Source organism: Jaculus jaculus, chromosome 6, assembly GCF_020740685.1.
Source record: "Jaculus jaculus isolate mJacJac1 chromosome 6, mJacJac1.mat.Y.cur, whole genome shotgun sequence".
In the NCBI taxonomy this organism is placed as follows: Eukaryota; Metazoa; Chordata; class Mammalia; order Rodentia; family Dipodidae; genus Jaculus; species Jaculus jaculus.
In genome coordinates this window covers 64456823-64477665 of record NC_059107.1, presented here as the reverse complement: position 1 = coordinate 64477665, position 20843 = coordinate 64456823, and the positions used below count along the sequence as shown (strand labels likewise).

Sequence of the window (20843 nt, the reverse complement as noted above, 5' to 3'; positions counted from 1 at the left end):
TGGCAGCTAGGAGAGGAAAGGAAGAAAACTGGGCCTCAAGGGAAATTTTCCCCCAACTGAAGCATGTGCAGCGATGGTGAAAGCAGGCTTTTCTTGTGGCTGGACGACTGGGCAAATTGGCTCCAGTCTGAGCCTCAACTTCCCCATGTAGTAAATAGGCCAGTGGGGCCCATTGGACGGTATATAGGAAGGATTAAGAAGTATGCACCTTAGCACTTTTCTTCTTTTAATATTTATTTATTTATTTAATTTTTATTAACATTTTCCATGGTTATAAAAAAATATCCCATGGTAATACCCTCCCTCCCCCCCACACACACACACTTTTTCCCCTTTGAAATTCCATTCTCCATCATATTACCTCCTCTTACCACTTTCCTTGATGCATCAAAACTGCCTGTCTACATCTTCAGGAGACTTTCCCTCCGAAGAGGTGAAATCAGTCTATTCACCCCAGGTTGGGTTCCGATGATAGATCAAAGAAACAAACCTACCTAAATCTAATTGGTAAATCTAACAGATTACTTGCAGAAGCATGAGTGAGGGGTTATTTGCAGGTGGGAGTGACTCAAAGGTAGCTACATTCCTGGAGCTCAGAATCTCTTCTCCACTCCTCAGCAATTGTTTACTGTTATGTAGGGAAAGGGCACATGGGTGTGTATGTGTGTGTAGAGGCCAGAAGGCAATATCTGCTGCCTTCTTCAATTGCTCTTGACCTTATTTGGGGGAACAAGGTCTTTCACTGAACCTGGAGCTCACCATTTAAGCTTCACCAGTACAGAGATTGGCCTGGTTCCACCTCCCCAGCACTGGTATTATAAGCTCACACTAACATACAGTTTTTGTGTGGGTGCTAGAGATCCAAACTCAGGTCCTCATGCTTGCTCTGCAAGCAATTTGCCACTGAGCTATGCCCCCAGCCCCTGATTACAACTTCAACCTTGTACCTTTCTTAGCTTCTTGAGTATTTTAGATTTCCTGAGCTTCCTGGGTAGTATGAGCCTCCCCACTTCTTGTAGGGAGTGTCTCAGTTCTGAGGAAACAGCTGAACAACAGCATCTGTCTTTGTACAGGTTTCCTTAGGCACTTATGGGAAATATTCTTGGGCTCTCTACCCAGAAGGGCATTTCTGTCACAGGATGGGAAAAGTTCTCTGAATCCCAGTGCACTCTTGGTGGATAGTGCCTGCCAGTCAATTGACCCTGCCAGGGCTCAACACCATGTCCAACCGAGGTGGCAATTCAGGGAGCTGGTGTGGAGCCAAGAGATCTGACTGGGATTCCATTATCAAGTACATGCTGGCCCTCAGCCCTGGCCCAGACCTCTGGCCAAATCAGCACCTTAGTTTCTGTCCAGGTCAACATCCTAGAGCCTGACTTTAGCTGGATGAAAGGCTGTTCTCCTAGCCAACCTACTCTATGTCTCTGTCTGGACTTGTATCTGTCACTGTGGCTGGGGACACATCTTTTCCTATTGGCCCTCTCCACTCTCCCCACTCCCAAAGAAAGCAGTTGGAATTTCTGTTCTGTTGCCTTAACCTGCAGCCCTTAAGGATTCTATTCAGATCAAGGGTTAGGGAGTGGTATCTGCCCTGAGAGACAGGGCTGCCTCAGGAGGACATCCACTGGCTGGTTGTTCTGGGGTCAGGGAGGCTTAGTGTATTGATAGGGTTAGCTAGAGAACAGAACTGATAGAGTAACTATATATTACAAAGGGAGTTCACTAGATTGCCTGGGCAGGCCAATAATGGCTGTCTGCAAGCTAAAGAGGCTGAGAACCTGGTAGCTGCTCAGCCCACAAGGCTGGAGGAGTCAGTGTCCTAAATGGGTACTGTAGGCCTGGAAGATTCTGCTCGTAGTCTTTCCCTCCATATTGTAAGGCTGAAGATGCTGGGCTCCAATGTCAGTGAAGGATGGCAGCTACAGGGTAGATGCTCTTGCTAACAAGCAACAAAAGCATCCAGGCAAAAGCGCTGTCCTCCCCCGCTCCGGAAGTTTTATAGGGTGCCACTAGAAGAGTTGGATCTTCCCAATCTTCAGGAGAATCTTTCCTCCTCAAGTTCCTCCTTCATTGAAATGCACTCATAGACTTGCCCAACATGCATGTCCTTTACTTGATTACTGATCTGATCAAGTCAACAATAGAGATTAGCCATCACTCTTGAACACTGTCTTCTCCCTATGGCTCAGAGGCAGGACATCTAACCCACGAAACATCTGTGTGAGCACCAGTCAATCCTCGTCCACTGTCTAAATCCAGTGACCTTATGCAATGTACAACTAACCCAACTATACATGACAGACCTGCATCCTGCCAGTCCAGTAGGAAGTAAAATCTCAGTTTGTCAAATGTCCACTTGCCCTCCTCCATAGTCAGGAACTGTGCAGGGGTGGGGGAGGAGGGTCAACGCAATGAGAAAACAGCTTCTGTCAGCCAACCTTTCTTGGGCTCCCTCCTTCCTGTGGGTGTCCTCCTCCCACACCCCGCACATTCTGGTCAAGACCATCTGCATTTGCCTGAGCTCAGCTCTCTCCTGGCAACACTCCACCACCTACCTCCAGCTGCAATGCCTCCTCCTGCTTCTAAGGTCAAGTGAACTTCTCATGTGCACCTTCCTTCCTCCCAGCTTCCTGACCCTAATGGGGTCCCTGCTCTCCACTGAAGTGAAAAGACACTGTGACAGTCACCTCTGGGCAAATACTATCTTCAAATGTGTGTCCTAAAAGGCACTACTTGCAGGAATTTATCTAAAGAAATTCTGGTGCCAACGCAAAGATATATAACCAAGGATGGTTATGGGAGCATCATGTGCTCCTGTGTGTGTTAGTGAAAACCTTAAAGCGCCCAGATACCCATTGTGATGGCTAATATTATCAACTTGACAGGATCTAAAATCACCAGAAGACAAGTTCTTAGGCATGTCTGTCAGGGAGTTAAGTGTCTAGATTAGATTAATTGAGGTGAGAAGATCTACCTTAACTGTGGGTGGCAACACCGCATGGGCTGAGATCCTGGACTGAATACAAAAGGAGAGAACCAGCATTCATTACTGTTTCCTGACTGTGGACTGAATACAACCAGCTGTTTCACGGTCCTGTCACCAGGCCATGATGGGCTGTATTCTTGAACTGCAAGCTAAAATAAAGCCTGCCTCCCTTGAGTTTTTCCCTGGTGAGCTCTCGAATAGATGGTTGGAGCCACCTGGATCTCTTTCCTGGGATAAGATGGGGTGGTTACAAATTATGCCATAGTCAGAAGTAATGGGCATGGGTTTTTAGGAACACAAAGTTGTTCTCTCATTTGAGCTTTCTGAAATGTCCACTCAAAGGTCATAGGGGGCCTGAGGAGATAGTAAAGTGCTTGCCTCACAAGCATGATGACCTTAGTTCAATCTCCAATCCCTGTGTAAAAATTTTAATCCTGGTAGTACCCACCTGTAATCCCAGCACTGGAGTGATAGAAAGAGGAAGATCCTTGGGTCTCACTGCCCAGCCAATCTAGCCTGATGGTGAGTTCCAGGCTAATGAGACACCCTGTTTCAAAAACTGTGTACAGTATTCCTAAAAAGCCTTCTCTTTCTCTCCCTCTCTTAAAAAAAAAAAAATCATTAGGGGGCGCCAACAGCACAGTGTTAGGGCTAGGTGCCCAAGCCTCCACATGCAGAGGGAAGGGAAGGGCCTCTTACAAATGGACCAGGCAGGCAGCAACAGGAATCCAAAGGCTCAGTGCTGGGCTGATCAAGTAAACATGAGGAAGGTAAGAGGAACCCGCTTTCTCATTGTTAGATAAAGGAATTAGAAACACAGAAAAAGGAAAACTATTGACAAGCCCCATGGTTAGGTTGAAGCTGGAGTCACTGGGTGTAGTTATGGATCTCAATAAACATAACTGATGTGTAACTTGGCACATCCATATATACCTGTGCACTGAGGGTAAAGGGGCTGTGGCTACAACCCCTAGCAGAATTAGAACCCAGAGCCTGCTTTCTAGGAGAACCAAGATTCCTTGGAGAAAGAATGGCTGTACCAAAAGCTAGAACACAACAGCTCTGGAGAGCCATCAGCAGTTAAAGACACTTGCTTGCAAGCAAAGTCTACCAACATGGGTTCAATCTGTCAGCACCCAGCACCCAAGTAAAGCAAAATGCAAAGGGGTGCACGCAGCTATAACTCCAGCAACGAAGACTGTGAGGGGCAGCACCTGGAGACTCTGAAGCTCTCAGCTGCAGGGCAAGAGACCCTGTCTCCAAGAAGGTGAGCAGAGATCTTAAGGTCGTCCTTGGACTTTCACGTGTGCCATGGCACACGTGCACCCTCCCCCACACACGTCATACACACACATACAACATTAGTTACTCAAATGCCTTTTTTTAAGCTACAGCACAGAAAACTGTAAGAAGGTCATGGACCTTGTACCAGAAATGAAAGAAATAATCAAAAAATAACAGAAATGTAACAAAAAGGAATGAGAATTATTTTTTCTTTATTTATTTTCTTTATGAGGGGTGGAGATCAAACTAGGGTTTTGCCATGCTAAGCAAGTGCCCTACCACTGAGCCCTGCAGTTTCTTTGTGAGGTGATGAAAATTTTCTAAAATTGATCAAAGGGGTGGCCATATAGCTCTGAGTTTACTAGCAATCATTGACTGGTTCAAACAGGTTAATTGCATGACATGTAAATTATGTCTCAATAAAGCTGTCATTAAAATAAGGGCTTAAGGGGCTCTGTGGGACTTAACCACTTTAATGGGCTCCCACATTTGGGACAATTAAATAAGTAATGACAATAACAATAACAAGTTTTACTTCATTCAGTACAATAGGAAGCCACCGGCATGAACAAGATTGTTTGATTACAAACAGCATATTTAAGCTGGGCATGGGCACACACCTTTAATCCCAGCAGAAGTAGGAGGATCGCCATGAGTTCAAGGCCACTCTGAGACTCCATAGTGAATTCCAGGTCAGTCTGAGCTTGAGTGAAACCCCACCTTGAAAACAAGAAAGGAAGGAAGGAAAAGAGGGAGGGGAGGTAGGAAGGAAAGGAGAGAAGGAGGGAAGAAAGGAAGAAAAGAAGGAAGGAAGGCAGAAGAAAAAGCATATTTCCATAGTGTCAAAGTACTTTCCCATAAAAAAACTCATTAATTACTAAGGGGACATAAAAATTTATAGGCAAGAACCATGAGTTTCTCCGATGGAAATGCATCACATCCTGCTGAAAAGACAGAAGTCAGCATCACTTCACAGACTTCTCTGCCACTGGTGCCTAATCTATGTTGGATCACAAGAAAATAAGGCAAGTCTGTGAGAGACATTCTCATGCCAACTGGCTGCAGAAGTCAGCCAGAGACTGACACTAACTATCTTAAACCGAAAGCCAGTGACACAATCAAATGCAAAACATAATGTCACCTGGGTCCCCTGATAATGACAGACATTACAGGATGTGAGCAAGACTTCATGGGATCTGAGAAGCCTGGGATGCTTGATTCTCATGACTGCATTGTGACTATGGGAAAAAAAATCTTTGTTAGAAATACAAAATAAAGCCTATGTCAGCAATTTATGCTCAAATAGGTCAATGAGAAGGTCTTTTGTACCACTCTCCTCTGTATCAGATGACTTAAAATAAAAAATAAGAAGCTTAGGCAAGAGGATGGTAGATTCCAGGCTAGCCTGACAGACATAGTGAGACTCCATCTCATTAAATTGATTAATTTTAAAACTATAATATAAACAAAATAATTGGCCTGCTTCCTTCAAAAATATATATTACAAAGACAAAGAAAAGTCAATGAATAAACCAGACACAAAGGCACAGACCTATAATCCTGACACTTGAGAAGTGGAGAAACTTAAGGTCATACTTAACTACATAAGCTATTTGGGGTCAACATGGGCTACAATGAGTGAGACCTTGTCTCAACCAAAAACCCTTATTTTCAACTAAAAAAGAGAGAAGATAGACTAATGTTGGATTAAATCCTGGGCCAGTGAAAATAATTAATATATCTCGGCATTGTTTCCACTTTAATATACAATGTATCCACATTGTGTTGTTTTTAAAGTAGAAATAAAATAAATAAATACCTATATAATTTATTCTAGATAACTATTAAAAATGAGATAAAGTTACACCCACTAAGAAGCCCACAAAGGGATTTTGCTTTTAGTTTTTTTACGTCAGAGTCACCAGACTGACCTCAAATTCACTATGTAGCTGAGGCTGGCCCGGACTCCTAATCCTCCTTCCTCTACCTCACCAATGGTGGGCCAACTCTACAAAGGCCGTTTGCGAAGTAGCAGGAAGAGACTAAACCTTTGTTGCAAAAGCCTACATAGAAAGTTTACACATGCGCATTCTATCTGCAAGCCAGCCTCTGGAAAAAGGATTGAAGTAAGCGTGGGCTTGCCTGCTGCACTTCAGTCTAATTATTCTGCGGATGTGTGAATGACTTATAATGTTTAAATTAATCAGATATTGCATGCATACATTCTCATCCAAATACTATATGCATTGCTTTCATAAATTAAAATGTTATCTCTACAGACAGGAAGAGCAGCGGACGAGTCATCCCAGCCCTCCTGAGGTGGAAACAGAGGGCGTCCCAGGCCAGCCTGGCTGGGCTACGTGAAATCCTGTCTCCATAAAAATAACTAAATAAATAGCTGTGTTTTAGGGAACGAATTGTTTCTTAATAGCAGAATTGGTATTTATAAATAAGGAAATGTAAACTCCCTTTCCAAAAAAAACCACAAAGTATAATAATAATGACTATGCGATTATACTTCTATTAATACAGTTACTTCTTCACATCCTACAAATGCCCCATGGTGAGGGTCTCGGTTTCCAAATCATCTGAAGTGGTGGCAAGGGGTCACCCTGACTTCCCCCACGTGCGCTTCACTCTGGAAAAGCATCCCTGTGTCCCTCCCGCAAACGTAAGGCGCTGAGGCCTGCGTCCCGGGGGTTCTACTGGGCTTTCTCGGGCAGGTGGGGACCCGCCGGCTTCGGGCCTCCTCCCCAGCCTCGCCCCCAAGCGCAGTGAAGTGCCCACGGCAGGTGGGTCGGCGGACCCGCGCGGTGGGGAGGCGCGGGTCTGGGTGGCGATGGATGCGGCCGGCCGCTCGCTCGCCACTGCGGGACCAGCTCGCCGCACGTGGATAATAACCCGACACCGGAAAGCCGAGTGCAAGCCCTGCAAAACAAGAATGTGCGATAATAACAATAATAATAACAACAACAACCAGACTGCAGGTCAGGGAGAGCCGCGGCGGAGCGTCTGCGGCCCGCGACGTCTGGGCGGAGGAGCTGCGAAAATCCACGGACGGCGACGGCGTGTGGGCGTCTCGCCGCAAGGACACCAGGACCCGAGCGCAGAAAGGAGCCCGGGACCCACAGCACCCGGACCGGCCCTCTGCGGGAAGATCCGGCGAGATCCGGTCTGCGCGGGGCGGGGGGGGGGGGGGGGGGGGGGCAGCCTCAGGCCCCGCCCCTCCCCTGCCCGGACCCCGGCTCCCCTCCCCCCTGCGTCTCTACCCGCCGCTGCCACTTCACCAACTCCCCCAGAATTTGCAAACTTCGCTCCAGCGAGGCGGACTGGGCTTCTCCATGAAAATCGGCCTGCCTACGCCTCGGGCGTGCACTGGAGCCCCGTTTCCCCGGCTGCACCGTCGGGGAGGGAAAGCGAGAGGCAAGTCCCGGGAGACGACTGACCCAGCGTGGGGACGCTGGAGATGGCGACTGGGGCGGGGCCACCTCCAGCTGGCGGTCACTGGGCGCCGGCTCTCCTTCCACTGTTTTGAGAGGTTTTTTTTCATAACATCCACCAGGGTGGAGATTTCAGAATGCAACAACCATTTTGCATGTCACAGAGTTCCCAAGCGTGTTCCCTGGGAGTATCCAGGAGAGCTTTACGAGAGAAAGAGCTCCCGTTAGATAAATACAGTATCAAAAATGGGGGTGGGGAGGGCATTTGGATGACGGCTCAGCAGTTAAAGGTGCTTACTTGCAAAGCCCGTCGCCCCGTCCATTCCCCATTACCCACGTAGGCCAGACGTACAAAATGGAACATGACTTTGGAGCTCGCTTGCAGCGGCAAGAGGCCCTGGTGTGTTCATAGTCAGTGTCTCTGTCTCTCCTTCTCTCCTCGCAAATAAATAAGTAAAATATTGGTTGGGGGTGGGGGAATGGACGTAGGGTCTAGCTTTAGCCCAGGCTGACCTGGAATTCACCCTGTAGTCTCAGGGTGGCCTCAAACTCACAGAGATCCTCCTACCTCTGCCTCCCGAGTGCCGGGATTGAAGGTAGGCACCACCATTCACCGCTAGTAAAAATATTTTTAAGGGACTGAGGAGGTGGTTCCGCTGCTAAAGGCGCTTGCTTGCAAAGTCTGACCCTGGGTTCCATTCCCCACTACCCGGCTATAGCCAGATGCATATAGTGGCGCATATATCTGGAGTTCGTTCGCAGTGTCAAGAGGACCTGGTGCACCCATTCTCTTTCTCTCTCTCTCTCCCCCCACTCTCACTCTCTTAAGCAATTTTTAAAGTTCGGGGCTCAGATTCCCTCAACCACTTTTCTTTCTTGCGGACAGGGAGCGTGTGTGCCCCACTATCCTCCCAGCCCTGCCTCATTAACGTGGCCGGACGCTTGGAACCCTGGAGAGAGGGCTATGATTATTTTTATTTCCATACCTGCGATGGCTGAGTCCTCTGCTTGCTCCGCCAGCAGGCCGAAAGGAAGAAGAGAACAGCTGTGGGAGGGAAGCTCCATTGTGCGCCTCTGCCTCACAGAAAGAAAAGAAGTGCCATAAAGATAACGTAAACGAAGCCAGGCCGACAGTTCGCGCCTGTGAGCCCTGGATTCGCGAGGCTGAGGCAGGAGGATTGGAACCCCGCCACGAATAAATATAAATAAATAGGATTAAAATGTTAAAAGAGAGAGGGGAACCCTGTCTTGCCGTCCTGAAAATTGTCGCAGATGCGCGTGGGGCTCCCCATACTGCTGGGCAGAAGGCCGGTCCTTTGGGCCCCCACTCAGCAGCCTCCCGGTGCGCATCCCCAGCCCGCCTCTCCCGAGGACCTTGACCTCCTGCGCCGCCACCTTCAGCTCCCTCTGACCTGCTTTTGAACCCGCTAATCCCGCCCCAACTCGCCCGCTAATTCCCACTGACCCCGCGGCCCCGCGGCCTCTCCAGGGCCGCGGATGGAAGGGCGCCGGGATCTGCGAAAGCGCGGGGCGGCCGCGAGAGCCCCTGGACCCCGCGTCCCCCGCGCAGCCCGCACTTCGCGCTATAGTTACAAACATCTGTTCACTTGTTAAAGAAATCTTGTGTCCTCACAAAGATCGCAAGTTTCAGCAACACCCGCACCCGGAGCCCCTGTCGGCCCTGTCGCCGTGGCGTGGTCACCGAGGCTGGCTAGAGGCGAGGGTCTCCGGAAAGGGCTGGCAGCCACGACAGCAAAAAGCGTGTGACTTCATTCTTAATTTCAAAGGGGATATATGTGCAAGAACTTGGAGTTTCTAGGCATGGAGCCGAGCCTACAGAAACACTAACCTGTCATTTTCTAATCCTTTATGCCATCTAGAATCTTCTTTCAGATTCACGTTTCCATTTTTTAAAAAATAAGTTTATCTTTTACAAGTTGGTGAAATTATTTTACACCACACAAAATTAGAAACACCTCCTCTCCCCCCCCCCTCACTCTTTTTACCAAGACCTGGGTCTGCATGTTTGTTTGGAATTGTTGGTTTTGTAGACATTTGAACAGAGCCAAGACAACGAACTTTTTCCCTTGGCTTCATAGAGCTGCTCAGATTGAGGCAGGAGACCGGTGCTTGACTCCAGGTTTGGCTTGTGTCTATCTGTGTGACCCACCAGGTGGAGGGCCCCACTCTCATCTCCTACCAGCTCACCTCTGAGAGCCCCAGTGTTGGCCCTCATCAAGTCTGAATGTCCAGGTGAAAGCTATCTCTGCAGAAGTGTGTACTGCCACTGTGGGGATTTGGATCCTCTTGGCTCCTAACTGTCCCTCAGTGTCTACAGATAGCTGGGCATGTAGGAGCTCAAGAACATTTGTTATGTGGAAGGATATACTCCAGAGTATGGAGGCATCAGCTCCTGCTCCTCATGGGCAGAAATTCCCAGTGGCATCTTGTGACAGGCTCCTTAAGCTACAGCCTCCAGGGAGGCTCTGACAAATGACGGGCATCCTCCAGTGGTCCCACGCAAACCCAGCATGGATATCAGAGGGTTCCTTTGAGCTCCAGAGTCGAAACATGGAGAATTAGAGCGGGGGTGTAGCTCAGTGACAGAGTACTTGCCTAACATGCACAGGTCCTACATTCAGCTTTCAGGACCTAAAGTGGATAGGAGGAAACCATGGATAATTCATCCACCACCACTCTTAGGCTGGGGTTCCAGGCCTCAGTCCACTGGATCCTTAAGCTGGGCTGCAAAGTGTTCTCCAGTGATGACATGGTGACATGGAGACCCCAAGCCCCATATGCCTGGGGTGTGGATATCACATGCTGCTTCTGCAGCTCCCAAGCCACAAGCTTAGCCTGAAGCGTCCCCAGTGCATGGTGCTGATCACAAATGATCACTTCTTGGGGCCACTGGGCTGCAGGTTCTTCAGCTCTGGGAACATGGATGGGAGAAAAGTGAATGGTGACCTTGAATGTATAGACCCTGCCCCGGCAGAGGGCACAGCAAAGCTATGCTAAGTCACAGGGTAGGAAATGAAAGCTGCCATCCTTCACAGAAGCACAAAGCAAAACCCATCTGCAAATCCAATTCAAATGCCTCTCTATGTGTATGGAATTCCTTTGAACTGTGACACTCCACAAATCCAAAGATATGGAAAGACATAAAAGGCCATCTGTGCTGGTCTCCAAGCTCTTCCCCAAAGATAGATTGAGGAGTAGTGTACACAGTTTGCACTGAGCTGTCCCCAGCAGGCACCTTTTACCTCATGGGACATACCCAGCATTAGGGGATGGACATCACCTGCCTTGAAAGCAGATTTCCTGTCCCAGGGCTTGGTGGCCAGTTGAGCTTTCCTCGTATCACCACCCGGGACAGGCACACCCATGTAGATGAGGTCCAGGTTCTGGAATCTAAGTTCAGGACCAATGGATTGAAACCTTTCCCCTGACCTCCTTGAACAGCCAACCAGCACTAAGTGCCTCATTCCTTTACTCACCTTGGTCATAGGAGGAGGGAGAACACAGCGCTATCCTGTTTGTTGGCTTTAAGTCTAAACAATATGCTTCAGTGTACGTTCCTCTTACCCATCATGACAATGTTGGGAGTTAGTACTAACATTATTTCCATCAAATGAATGGGGACCCTGTGGCACAGAAGCTAAGCAACCCACAAGTGACTAGTGGTAACAGAGCGAGAATTTGCCCTCAATCTCACCAAAATTACAACTGACATGTTCTTCAGATGCTGCAATTCCCACTCGCCCACCAGCCTCAGCGGCCCTCCCTACTGAATGAAATTGGAAAGGAGGCTTCTAGAAGGTAACTGCAGACACATTTCTGAGCCTCTCCAGGGTCCTTTAAGCACTTCCAAAAAGCCCATGCTTCTGACTGAGCTGCTGGCTGAACACCCTGAACCAGCAAGGCACAGTCTCATATAAGAGGTGGAAATAATCCAAACTTCCACCAATGGTGAATGAAAAACAAAATAAAACGTACAGTAACACACAATGCATATTAATTAGCCTTAAGAAGAAGCACCACTACATGCCACCATATGAACCTTTAAACAAGCTACATGAAGCCAGCCACAAAGACACATTTATAGGAAATATCCAGAATAGGCATATTCAGAGATTAAGGGGGAAAAAAGAAATGGCTGCATAAGGCTGAAGGGGGTTGTTAAAACACTTTAAAATTGATGGTGTTGATGGTGAATTACTAAAACCCACCAAACTATGCAGCATGAACTACTTATATCTCAATAAAATTGTTAACTTGGTTTAAAAAAAAAAAAGAAGCAACATGGGAACAGAGAGAGATGACTCAGTGGTTAAAGGCACTAGTTTGCAAAGCCTGTCAGTATACGTTTGATTCCCCAGTAACCAGATAAAGCCAGATGGACAAAGGTGTACATTCATCTATAGTTTGTTTTCAGTGGCAAGAAGCCCTGGCACGCGCATGCGTGCGCGTACACACACACACACACACACACACACACACACACACACACTCAATCGCTTTCTCTCTCTCTGTCTCCCTCTCTCCCTCTCCCTCTCTTTCTCTCATGAATTAAATTTTTAAAAAGAAGAGTGACCAAGAAGCTAGAGGGAATAGGAAGAAGCGCAAACAGCTCTGGAGGAGTCTTTCAGCCCCAGGCCCCTAGCCTCTCCCATTCCTCTAAGCCTAGCTGAAGCAACCATCTCTGTATCTTTGCTCCAGCAGTGCTGTACCCCCCATCCCATACCCTCCACACTTTGGTCCCAATCTCATGTCTTTTAAATACTTGGATATCCTCAAGGAACTGCAAGGGGAACAAATGCTGAAGCTGAGCACCAGCAGCTTTGCTGCCTCCTTCAGGTGACCTCACATGGGATGGGTATGAAGAACCCTCCCAGGTCCAGGTCAAGGCCAAACCCAAATCCAATGCTGCCTGCTCCACACCTGCCTGCGGATACCTGGAGGGTTTTGTCAGACCTCACTGTTGCCAGTGTGTCCCTCTTTCCAGACTATCCTAAGCCCAAGCAAGCCTCTCTCGGATAGCTCTTCTGAATAGGTTCAGGAATTCCACAGCTCAGTAAGGTTGCCAGCACCTTACAGACCTGGCATGGGCAACTGTCACTGGTTCATTTATAAGTTCTCGCTACCAGGCTAGGATCTAGAATGTCTGCTGAAGCTAAAGGGACAGCAAAGCAAGAGAGAGCAGTGAGGGAAGAGGGAGTCCAGGCTGCTGAGGAAGCAATTTAAGGGGTTCCAAACTGCATCTCAGGAGCCTGGATCTGAGATGCTAGAAGAAAGATTCAGCAACTGTTGGCAGGCTACCTGTCCTGTGTTCCAGGGTTCTTAGGCCACCAGAAGACATCTGTAGACAAAGACCAACAAAAGATAAGTACAAGAAGCAAGAGACAGCCAGGCGTGGTGGTGCACTTTAATCCCAGCAGAGGTAAGGAGTATTGCTGTGAGTCCCAGGCCAGCCTGAGACCACAAAGTGAATTCCAGGTCTGCTTGGGCTAGAGTGAGACCCTACCTCAAAAAAAAAAAAAAATCAGGACAGATGGTGCATCCAGAGGTCACATGTTGGCTGGAGTCCCTGGCACCCTGGCATCTCCTCAGGACCAGTCATCCCTAGCCTAGGTGACCTGGGTTTCCCCTACTGCCTCAGAAGTGACCTCTCCTATTCCTTGCCAACCTTCAGAGTCCTACAGCACAAAGGTGCAACTCCCTGCAGAACCACGGAGTCACACACGTGCTTCTATCATGTCATCTCATGCTACGAAATGTGTTAGTGAGCCTGCAGACAGCCAGCAATCCAGAGTCTAAGCACCAGAATTTGAGGAGTCCCCAGAATCTCTCCTGCCACCATAAGGGCTTGCCCGCAAGCTCCTTGCTGAGGCTGCCCTGCTAACACAGCTACTCTTCTTGGAATAAATTATTGTTTTAGAAAATAAAGTGCATTGTTTAAAAATGGTGGCGCGTATGTGTGTGTGTTTATTGAACTAGTGGGCAAAGACTTAAAGGCAGCCACAGAAAAATGTATCCTCTTTCAACCCAGAGTTCATCGTTCAGTGTGAAAATAAAAGCAAAATAAATAATATAAAGAAAGAAGATGTATGCCGGGCGTGGTGGCGCACATCTTTAATCCCAGCATTTGGGAGGCAGAAGTAGAAGGATCGCCATGAGTTCAAGGCCATCCTAAGACTATATAGTGAATTCCAGGTGAACCTAGGCTAGAGTGAGATCCTGCCTCAAAAGAAACAAACAAACCAATAGAAGATGTATGATGCTTGGGGCAGTTCAAAGTAATGATGGTATTGAGAATATGGCTGGTTCCCAGAAAAATTAATTCCCAGAGTTAATACATTTTTAGTTAATACTTTTTAAAAATCTCAATGGCATGCCATCTTCTCTCTGTGGGATAGAGTAAGTGGGACCTTCCATAGCAAGGAATTGGGGTAGGAGGACATGCCTCTTTCTGCAGCTCTGCATGTTCCCTATTCATTCCAAGCTCCTAGCGTGAGGAACTCTCAGTGGTAATGGACCTGGCCCTGGATTCTGTAGGGACAAAGCAGGTGGTGCTCAAGACCTCTCGGGGACCTTTGGAAGGACCCCAAACCAGGAGAGAGACAGGCAGAGGGTAAACGGAGTGAGGGGAGCTCAGAGGACGTGGTAGTGGAGGGCTGGAAGGCATCAGGACAGCAGTGCAAGTACAACTCACGCTGCTGGACTACCAGGAACGGGGCCTCCAACAAGAGGAAATAGCAAGAAGGAAATGGGCTGAACTGGGTCCAGGTATAGGTCTGGAGAGCTGGTAGACACTGTGAGCACATATAGAGGAGAGATACTGAGGAGGAAAAAACCAGCAGATACAGGTTCTGAGCGCCTTGATTCTAGCCAGAAGGGCTGCGGTGCTGGTTCTGTCGAGAAGTACTTGAGTGAAGCTGGAAAACCAGGCAAGGCTTTGCTTTCCACTTCTCCCCACAACACACACACGTTTGTAGCCTCGCACCAGACCAGTCTAATACTTCTCACCTAGAGAAGGCTCACTCCAGCTTGTGGAGGAGGGGGGTATTTGTCCAACGATAGCCAGGGCTCAGCTCTCAGCATCACTGAGGCTGGGGAAAAGAAGTCCATCCACATACTGAGCAGCCAAAGAAAAAGATGGCAGAGAGCTCACCTTCCCCATCCAGAGCAGCAGCCAGCCGCAACCTCACTATTTCCTCCACATAGGCAAAGCGAAACTGATAATCAACATGGAGATGCCCTTGGCCTGTGGTCCTGGGGAACCCAGGAAGGGCCAGTGGGCGGCACCTGAGGGCTGTCCACACTGGAGCTTCAGCAGGGCTAACGTTACTGAGTTTTAGGCTACCGTCCTGCCTCCTACCTGCTGGGGAGTAGGGAAAGGCTGGGTCACTTCACCCCACCTCTCCTCTATGGGTCCCTAGGGTCTTAGCCGGGTTGGGATGTCTGCAGGTGGAGACAGATGGCGAAGGTAAGTGCTGTAGGATAGGCTCTTAGCCTTCTGACCGCCTGCGCTGGATGAGGAATCCCTAGTCCTGCGAATTCGCGCCAAACGGACTGACTACTACACCTCCAGCTGCTTTCCCCTCGGATCGTCGGGCTGGAGGGACCCCCTGCTGGCGCCTCCCTCCTCGGGACGCGTTCGGAAGAGGACCGCATCCCCAGACTCGCGCAGCCACTCGCCCTAGCGAAATGGTGGTCCTCTGGCCCTAAAGTACCCTCTCCCAGGACCCGCAGAAGCAGCGCGGCGGGTTGCAGAATCCCAGGGTGGAAGGACGTGCTAATGGCGCCAGAAGGGCCCGCTTCCTCCGCGCAGAAACCGACCCCCAGCAACGTGCTGGGAGCGCTCCGGTTCCCAGATGGCTTTGAGTCCAAAGCCTAAGTTGGAGCAACTGTGCAGACTGCCTGGAAGTTTTCGCTTGGAAATACGGTGCATGGCGAGGAGACCCGGAACCCACCCAAGAGCGCCCAGACCCACACCAGGGGCCGCAGGCACGTGGCAACTCCCGTACTTCATTCCCGCGCTCACTTCTGCCCCAGTCCCCATCCCTCGAAGGCACAGCTTCAAGTACCAATTCTCTCCCCCCCGCCCAGCCTTTTTCTCTCATAAATAAATAAACAAATAAATTTTTTTAAAAAAATTTAAAGTAAGACCAAAAGGCACTGGAGAAAGAAGTCTGAGAACACCCGAATGTCCACACGCGCTAGCCCTACTGGGTTCTGGGCCACCAGGGATTCCCCCCCCCCCCCCCCAGCAACCCAGACCTCTAAGTCTTAGTCCCTTGGGACTCTGAGAGAAGCCACTTATCTCCCCTGGAAGAAGGGCCTGGTTCATATGGCCACAGACCCCAGAAGACTTGCTGGGATTGAGAATTTAACTTCCTGGCACGGAACAATGCCATTAGTGAAATGAAATTTTTAAATCGGTGAAAGCAAGAGTCCTGTGAAGCCCGACAGGTGCCGTTCCACTTTTGTTTGCACAGAAACCAGGGATGCCTATGGGCTGGTGGAACTACAGAAGCTGGGAGGCTGGGGGTGGGAAGGTTGAGCCAAATGTCTGTTTATTCCACTTGTATTTTTCTATACTTGAAGGTCTTACTGGCACTGAAATGCAGAGTGCTGGCAGCTGGGGTGAAGTGACCCAGCCCTTACCCTACTGAAGGGTAAATGACACTGGCTTCCAGGGGCCAGGCCAGGAGGGGCCAAGTGTAGGGCTGGGACCACACTGCCCACGCCATCAGAGTCCCCTCAGCTAAGCTGTGTCCCACTGGGTCATTGTCCTCATGACCCTCCTCAAAACTCTGTAAAGTTCTCCCATAATTGTCCTCCCTACAACACACACTCCAACAGCCTCACAACTAGAGTGACATGCTCTCAGCACCTACACTTAGTCCTCCCTGCCTTTCTTCTTCTTCCCTTTTTTAAAAAAAAAAATTGCGTATTATTTATTTATTTATTTGAGCGTGACAGAGAGAAGGAGGGAGGGGGAGAGAGAGAGAGAGAGAGAGAGAGAGAGAGAGAGAGAATGAGAATGGGCGTGCCAGGGCGTCCAGCCAATGCCACTGAACTCCACCTTGTGCATCTGGCTTACGTGGGTCCTGGGGAATCGAGCCTCGAACTAGGGTCCTTAGGCTTCACAGGTAAGCACTTAACCGCTAGGCCATCTCTCCAGCCCCCTTCCTTCTTTCTTTCCTAGCACAACATCATGATTTTCCTTTGCCCCTTTGTCCTTTTCTTTCCAAGCCCTTACAGGAATCACCAGTCTCTTATTTTTTTCCACACACAATACTTCAGTATACACTAGAGTCTCTTGACTAAGGACACCTGTAATTGGACAGTACACATAGCCTAGCGCTCGCACACATTGGACACAGCTAGCGCACTGACTAGCACCCACACAGCTGCTCACAAGAGCCATGAAGCCTCATCAGGGCCATCCAGCTGCCATGAGCTCTTACATAAGCATATCCACAACGCCATACACACAGACTACCTCAACCAGATTTTGGGACCAACTGAAGCCCCATTTGACTTATTCCAATCCTACAGGTGACAGAAGGAAGGAAACTTTAGTAGAGGAGCCATAGACCCTCTGGACACGCGCACGCGCTGGGGGTGGGGGCGCGCGCGCACACACACACACACACACACACTTGCACCCATTCCCTCTTCCTCCAGGGCCTCTGTAAGACAGAGACAAAGACAGGGAAGTGTGGTTCGCACATCTGATGATGTCTAGAGAGAACCCAAAATCTCCAGCAATGCGCCCCGAAGCGGACGGACGCCACCGAGCTCGGCGCCCAGGACCCGTGGCTGCTCAGGTTCTCAGTGCCCGGCTGCCAGCCTCCCAGGCCCGCCCTAGGTTCGAGCCCTCTCAGCATCGCGGTGTAGGGCGGTGGGAGTAAGAGGCACCGAGAGAGGAGGAAGTCCTCAAGAGAAAGTCCAAGGAAGTACCAGAGCTCGGTCCCAGTCTCTAGGGCAGTCCCCCGGAGCCTTAGAGCTGCTGGAGAAGCGGGCGTTTGCTCCTGGCCCCGGGACGGGGGATGTCTGCTTGCGCGTCTGCTGTCCATCCCTGCCAAGGCTAGCAGGGACAGTATGTCGGCCTCAGTTTAGGGGACTCACTCGCCGGGTTCACGGTCTCGCTCCCAGGACTCTAAGAAGGGGCTCGCGTTCGGTTTTCTTGAATGCGGTGTGGACGGGGATGGAAGCCCTGGCCTGCGCCCCTATTCCCCACCCACCCCACCCCGCCAAGTGCGGGAGCAAGGCCAACCTCCTGTTCTCAGCTTGGTCTCTCCTGGGTCGCCTTCCTCGCGCACTTGGTATCGATCCGGAGGAAGCGGCTGGAGCGCAGAGCTAGCTGCGCTTCCCTGGGGACGGGGGACGGCGAGAAGAGCCCGGAAGGATGGGGCGGGAAGGTTGCTGGACTTTAGAGAGTGAGGGGTGGTGGGCCGCTCTGGCTTCCCTCTGGTGGGCTCTGAGCCGGGCAGGACCCCAGCCGGAGCGGCTGAGTAACCTCCTCCTCCTTTTCCTCCCTCCCTCTCTCCTACCCTGGCGCGGAGCCCCAGCAGCGGCTGGGGCGGAGAACCCAGACTCGCGGCCAATCGGCAAGGAGGGGAGGAGCGTGAGAAAGGGGCTGGGCCGGAGGAAGAGGTGGCCGTGGGGAGGGGCGATTGGCGAGGGGCGAGGGGCGGGGAGCAGCCTGTCCGCCAGCTCTGGCTGGCCTGGCTGCGGCGAGAGAGGCAGAGGCCACCAGCATGGGAGATGGGGGCGCCGAGCGCGACCGCGGCCCCGCGCGCCGGGCAGAGCCTGGTGGCGGCAGTGGACGCAGCGGGGACCACGGCGGAGCGGGGGACTTGCCAGTTGATGGGGGTGGCCGAAGCCCAGGGGAGGTTGCCGGGACCTCGGCCTCCAGCCCGGCGGGCTCCAGGGAGAGCGGCGCGGACAGCGACGGGCAGCCCGGACCGGGCGAAACGGACCACTGCCGCCGCATCCTGGTACGAGGTAAGGGGACAGCCGGCTCTCAGTCACTGGGCCCCTACTCCACCCCTCCGGGGGCTTCTGGCCTTCTGCAATCTCCGCCGCTCAATTCTTATATTAGTTCATTCATTCAGCCGTGCATTCAGCAAATGTTGATGTGTGTCTATTGTGTACTGGACATAGTTGAAAGCAGGGGGCAAAGCAAAGCAAAGGCTGGAAGAAGTCCTTATTTATACTCCCTACAGCATAACCTCTTGGGCTGTGTCCTCTCCCTAACCCCGTCCGAACTGCTTACTGTGGAAGGAACAGAAGTGGATCGGGGAAGCAGGATGCTGTAGAGCCGGCTTCTGCCTCGTGTCTCTCAGGGCAAGAGCAAAGAAAAGGTTTCACTACTCCGCAGGGACAGGACATGGAGGGACCAGGTTGGGCACCCAGGCCCCAGGGGCCTTTGCCAAGCCTTGCTCCCGAGCATCAGGCTTTTCACGAGTTTGGGAAAAGTAGAGTTTGGTATTCGCCCTCCCCAGTGCAGCTGATCCGGCTCCCTCCTCCTATGTTGCCAGGGCCCAACAGGCTCCAGAAGCTCCTCTGGCCAGGCTGCCAGTGGCCTTCTTTTGCTACCTCCGTCCTCCCCATCCTCTTTTTTTTTTTTTTTTTTCCTGGCCATGTCTATGCACCAAATTTACCTTCCCAGCACTCTCCTGCTAATACCACAAGGCCAGACCAAGTTACCCAAGTCCTGGATCTGGGCCTCAGCAAAAGAGACACAAGGGTCCTACCCTTAGCATGATCCCAGGCCTTAGGTCTGCTGTTCCCCACCACCCTGAAGCCCACTGTCACCGGGATCATCTCCCTTGGCTTCCTCTTTTTGCCTCCTAACAGCTTCTTCCAATGTGCTTCTTTGGAAACCCTCTGGCCTGCTATAACTGATTTCCTAGTCTTCAGCCTGGGGGAAATTCTGTTCATCTGACCTCTCTGGAATACCTAGGCTGGGTGTGGTACAATGGCCCAGAAGCCAGAGTGTGACAAGAAACAAAGCTAGGGCAAAGCATGGATACCTTAAACCTAAAGACAGGGATAGCTGTCTGGAACACAAGAACTCTAGGAAAATACTCCTCAAAAGCATTCGCCCCCAGATTGGATGACCACAGTCTATGGGAGTTGGCAAGGGTTGAGGCAGTTATACCACTAGGGATTCAGCAGGTGTGTGGTCCTCTTGGGCCTTTGGAATTGAATTATATTCCAGTCAGTTGACTGGGATGAGAGATGGAAGAATGGAAGGGGTGTTCTGAGTGCAAGAAGCGAGCCTCCAGTTGAGTTTCATGAAGGAAATCTGTGGGATTCCCAGAGATGCAGATGCAGCCTCTGAAGATCACCTGCTCCCAGGGTAAGACTCCACTTGTGGCATATGTCTCCCACACCTCACAACTGGTTCTGAGCCCAACTAGTAATCCCCACAATTCTGTTAACCTTTGTGTAGAGCAAATAAATTTTGCATACAGATGTCAATGAAATCACCATATACTCCTAAGATTGGAGTCAAAAGTGATCCTATGGGGTGGGGCCATCAAAGCCAGTCAGAGATGGAGTTCCCCATAAGTGGAGCAGCCTGTGTGCTCCTGGGGTGTACGTTTGTAAATGTGTGTATACACAGTGATACTATTGCAATTGTGAATTTTAACGGAAATGTTGGCTGTGGATCACAGCAGATATATTTATACACCTGACAGAAATGGAAGGCAGATAACAGCCCTCACAATCCTTCTGCCCTTCCCCACTTAGTGACAAGGATGTTATTGCAGGCCAGGACATCATGTCCCACTAATCCCTCCTAGCCAGGGTCACCAGTGCCAGTCAGAGGCAGCCTCACCAAGGCTCCGGGTGGAGACTTTAATAAGTGGAGCAGACCTCTCACTGGGGAAGGGAAGCTTGCTTAGCTCAAAATAAATAAATATGCCTCCCACATTTTTCTCTTGATCTCGGAGACAGCATCCTCCCAAGGTGTCTAGGAAGGAAGCCATTAAAGGGTGCTTTTCAGCTCCAGCTGCTGTTGGGGCAGAGCTTCCTCAGAAGATTGGGTTCCCCAACTCCTTCTGGGCCTTTTCAGCCCCTCTTATTTCCACCATCAGCTGCCTGGAGCTCAC

General features: G+C 50.3%; 1 protein-coding gene across 1 annotated transcript in view; it reads left to right on the top strand.

Moving 5' to 3' along the window:
* Positions 1-18479: 18479 nt before the first annotated feature.
* Positions 18480-20843, top strand: part of Vax2 (ventral anterior homeobox 2) — a 30007-nt gene continuing 27643 nt past the window's right edge. Inside the window, exon 1 of the mRNA XM_004668310.2 lies at positions 18480-18726. Within this exon, the coding sequence (XP_004668367.1) occupies positions 18480-18726 (247 nt within the window). The remainder of the gene's footprint in view (positions 18727-20843) is intronic.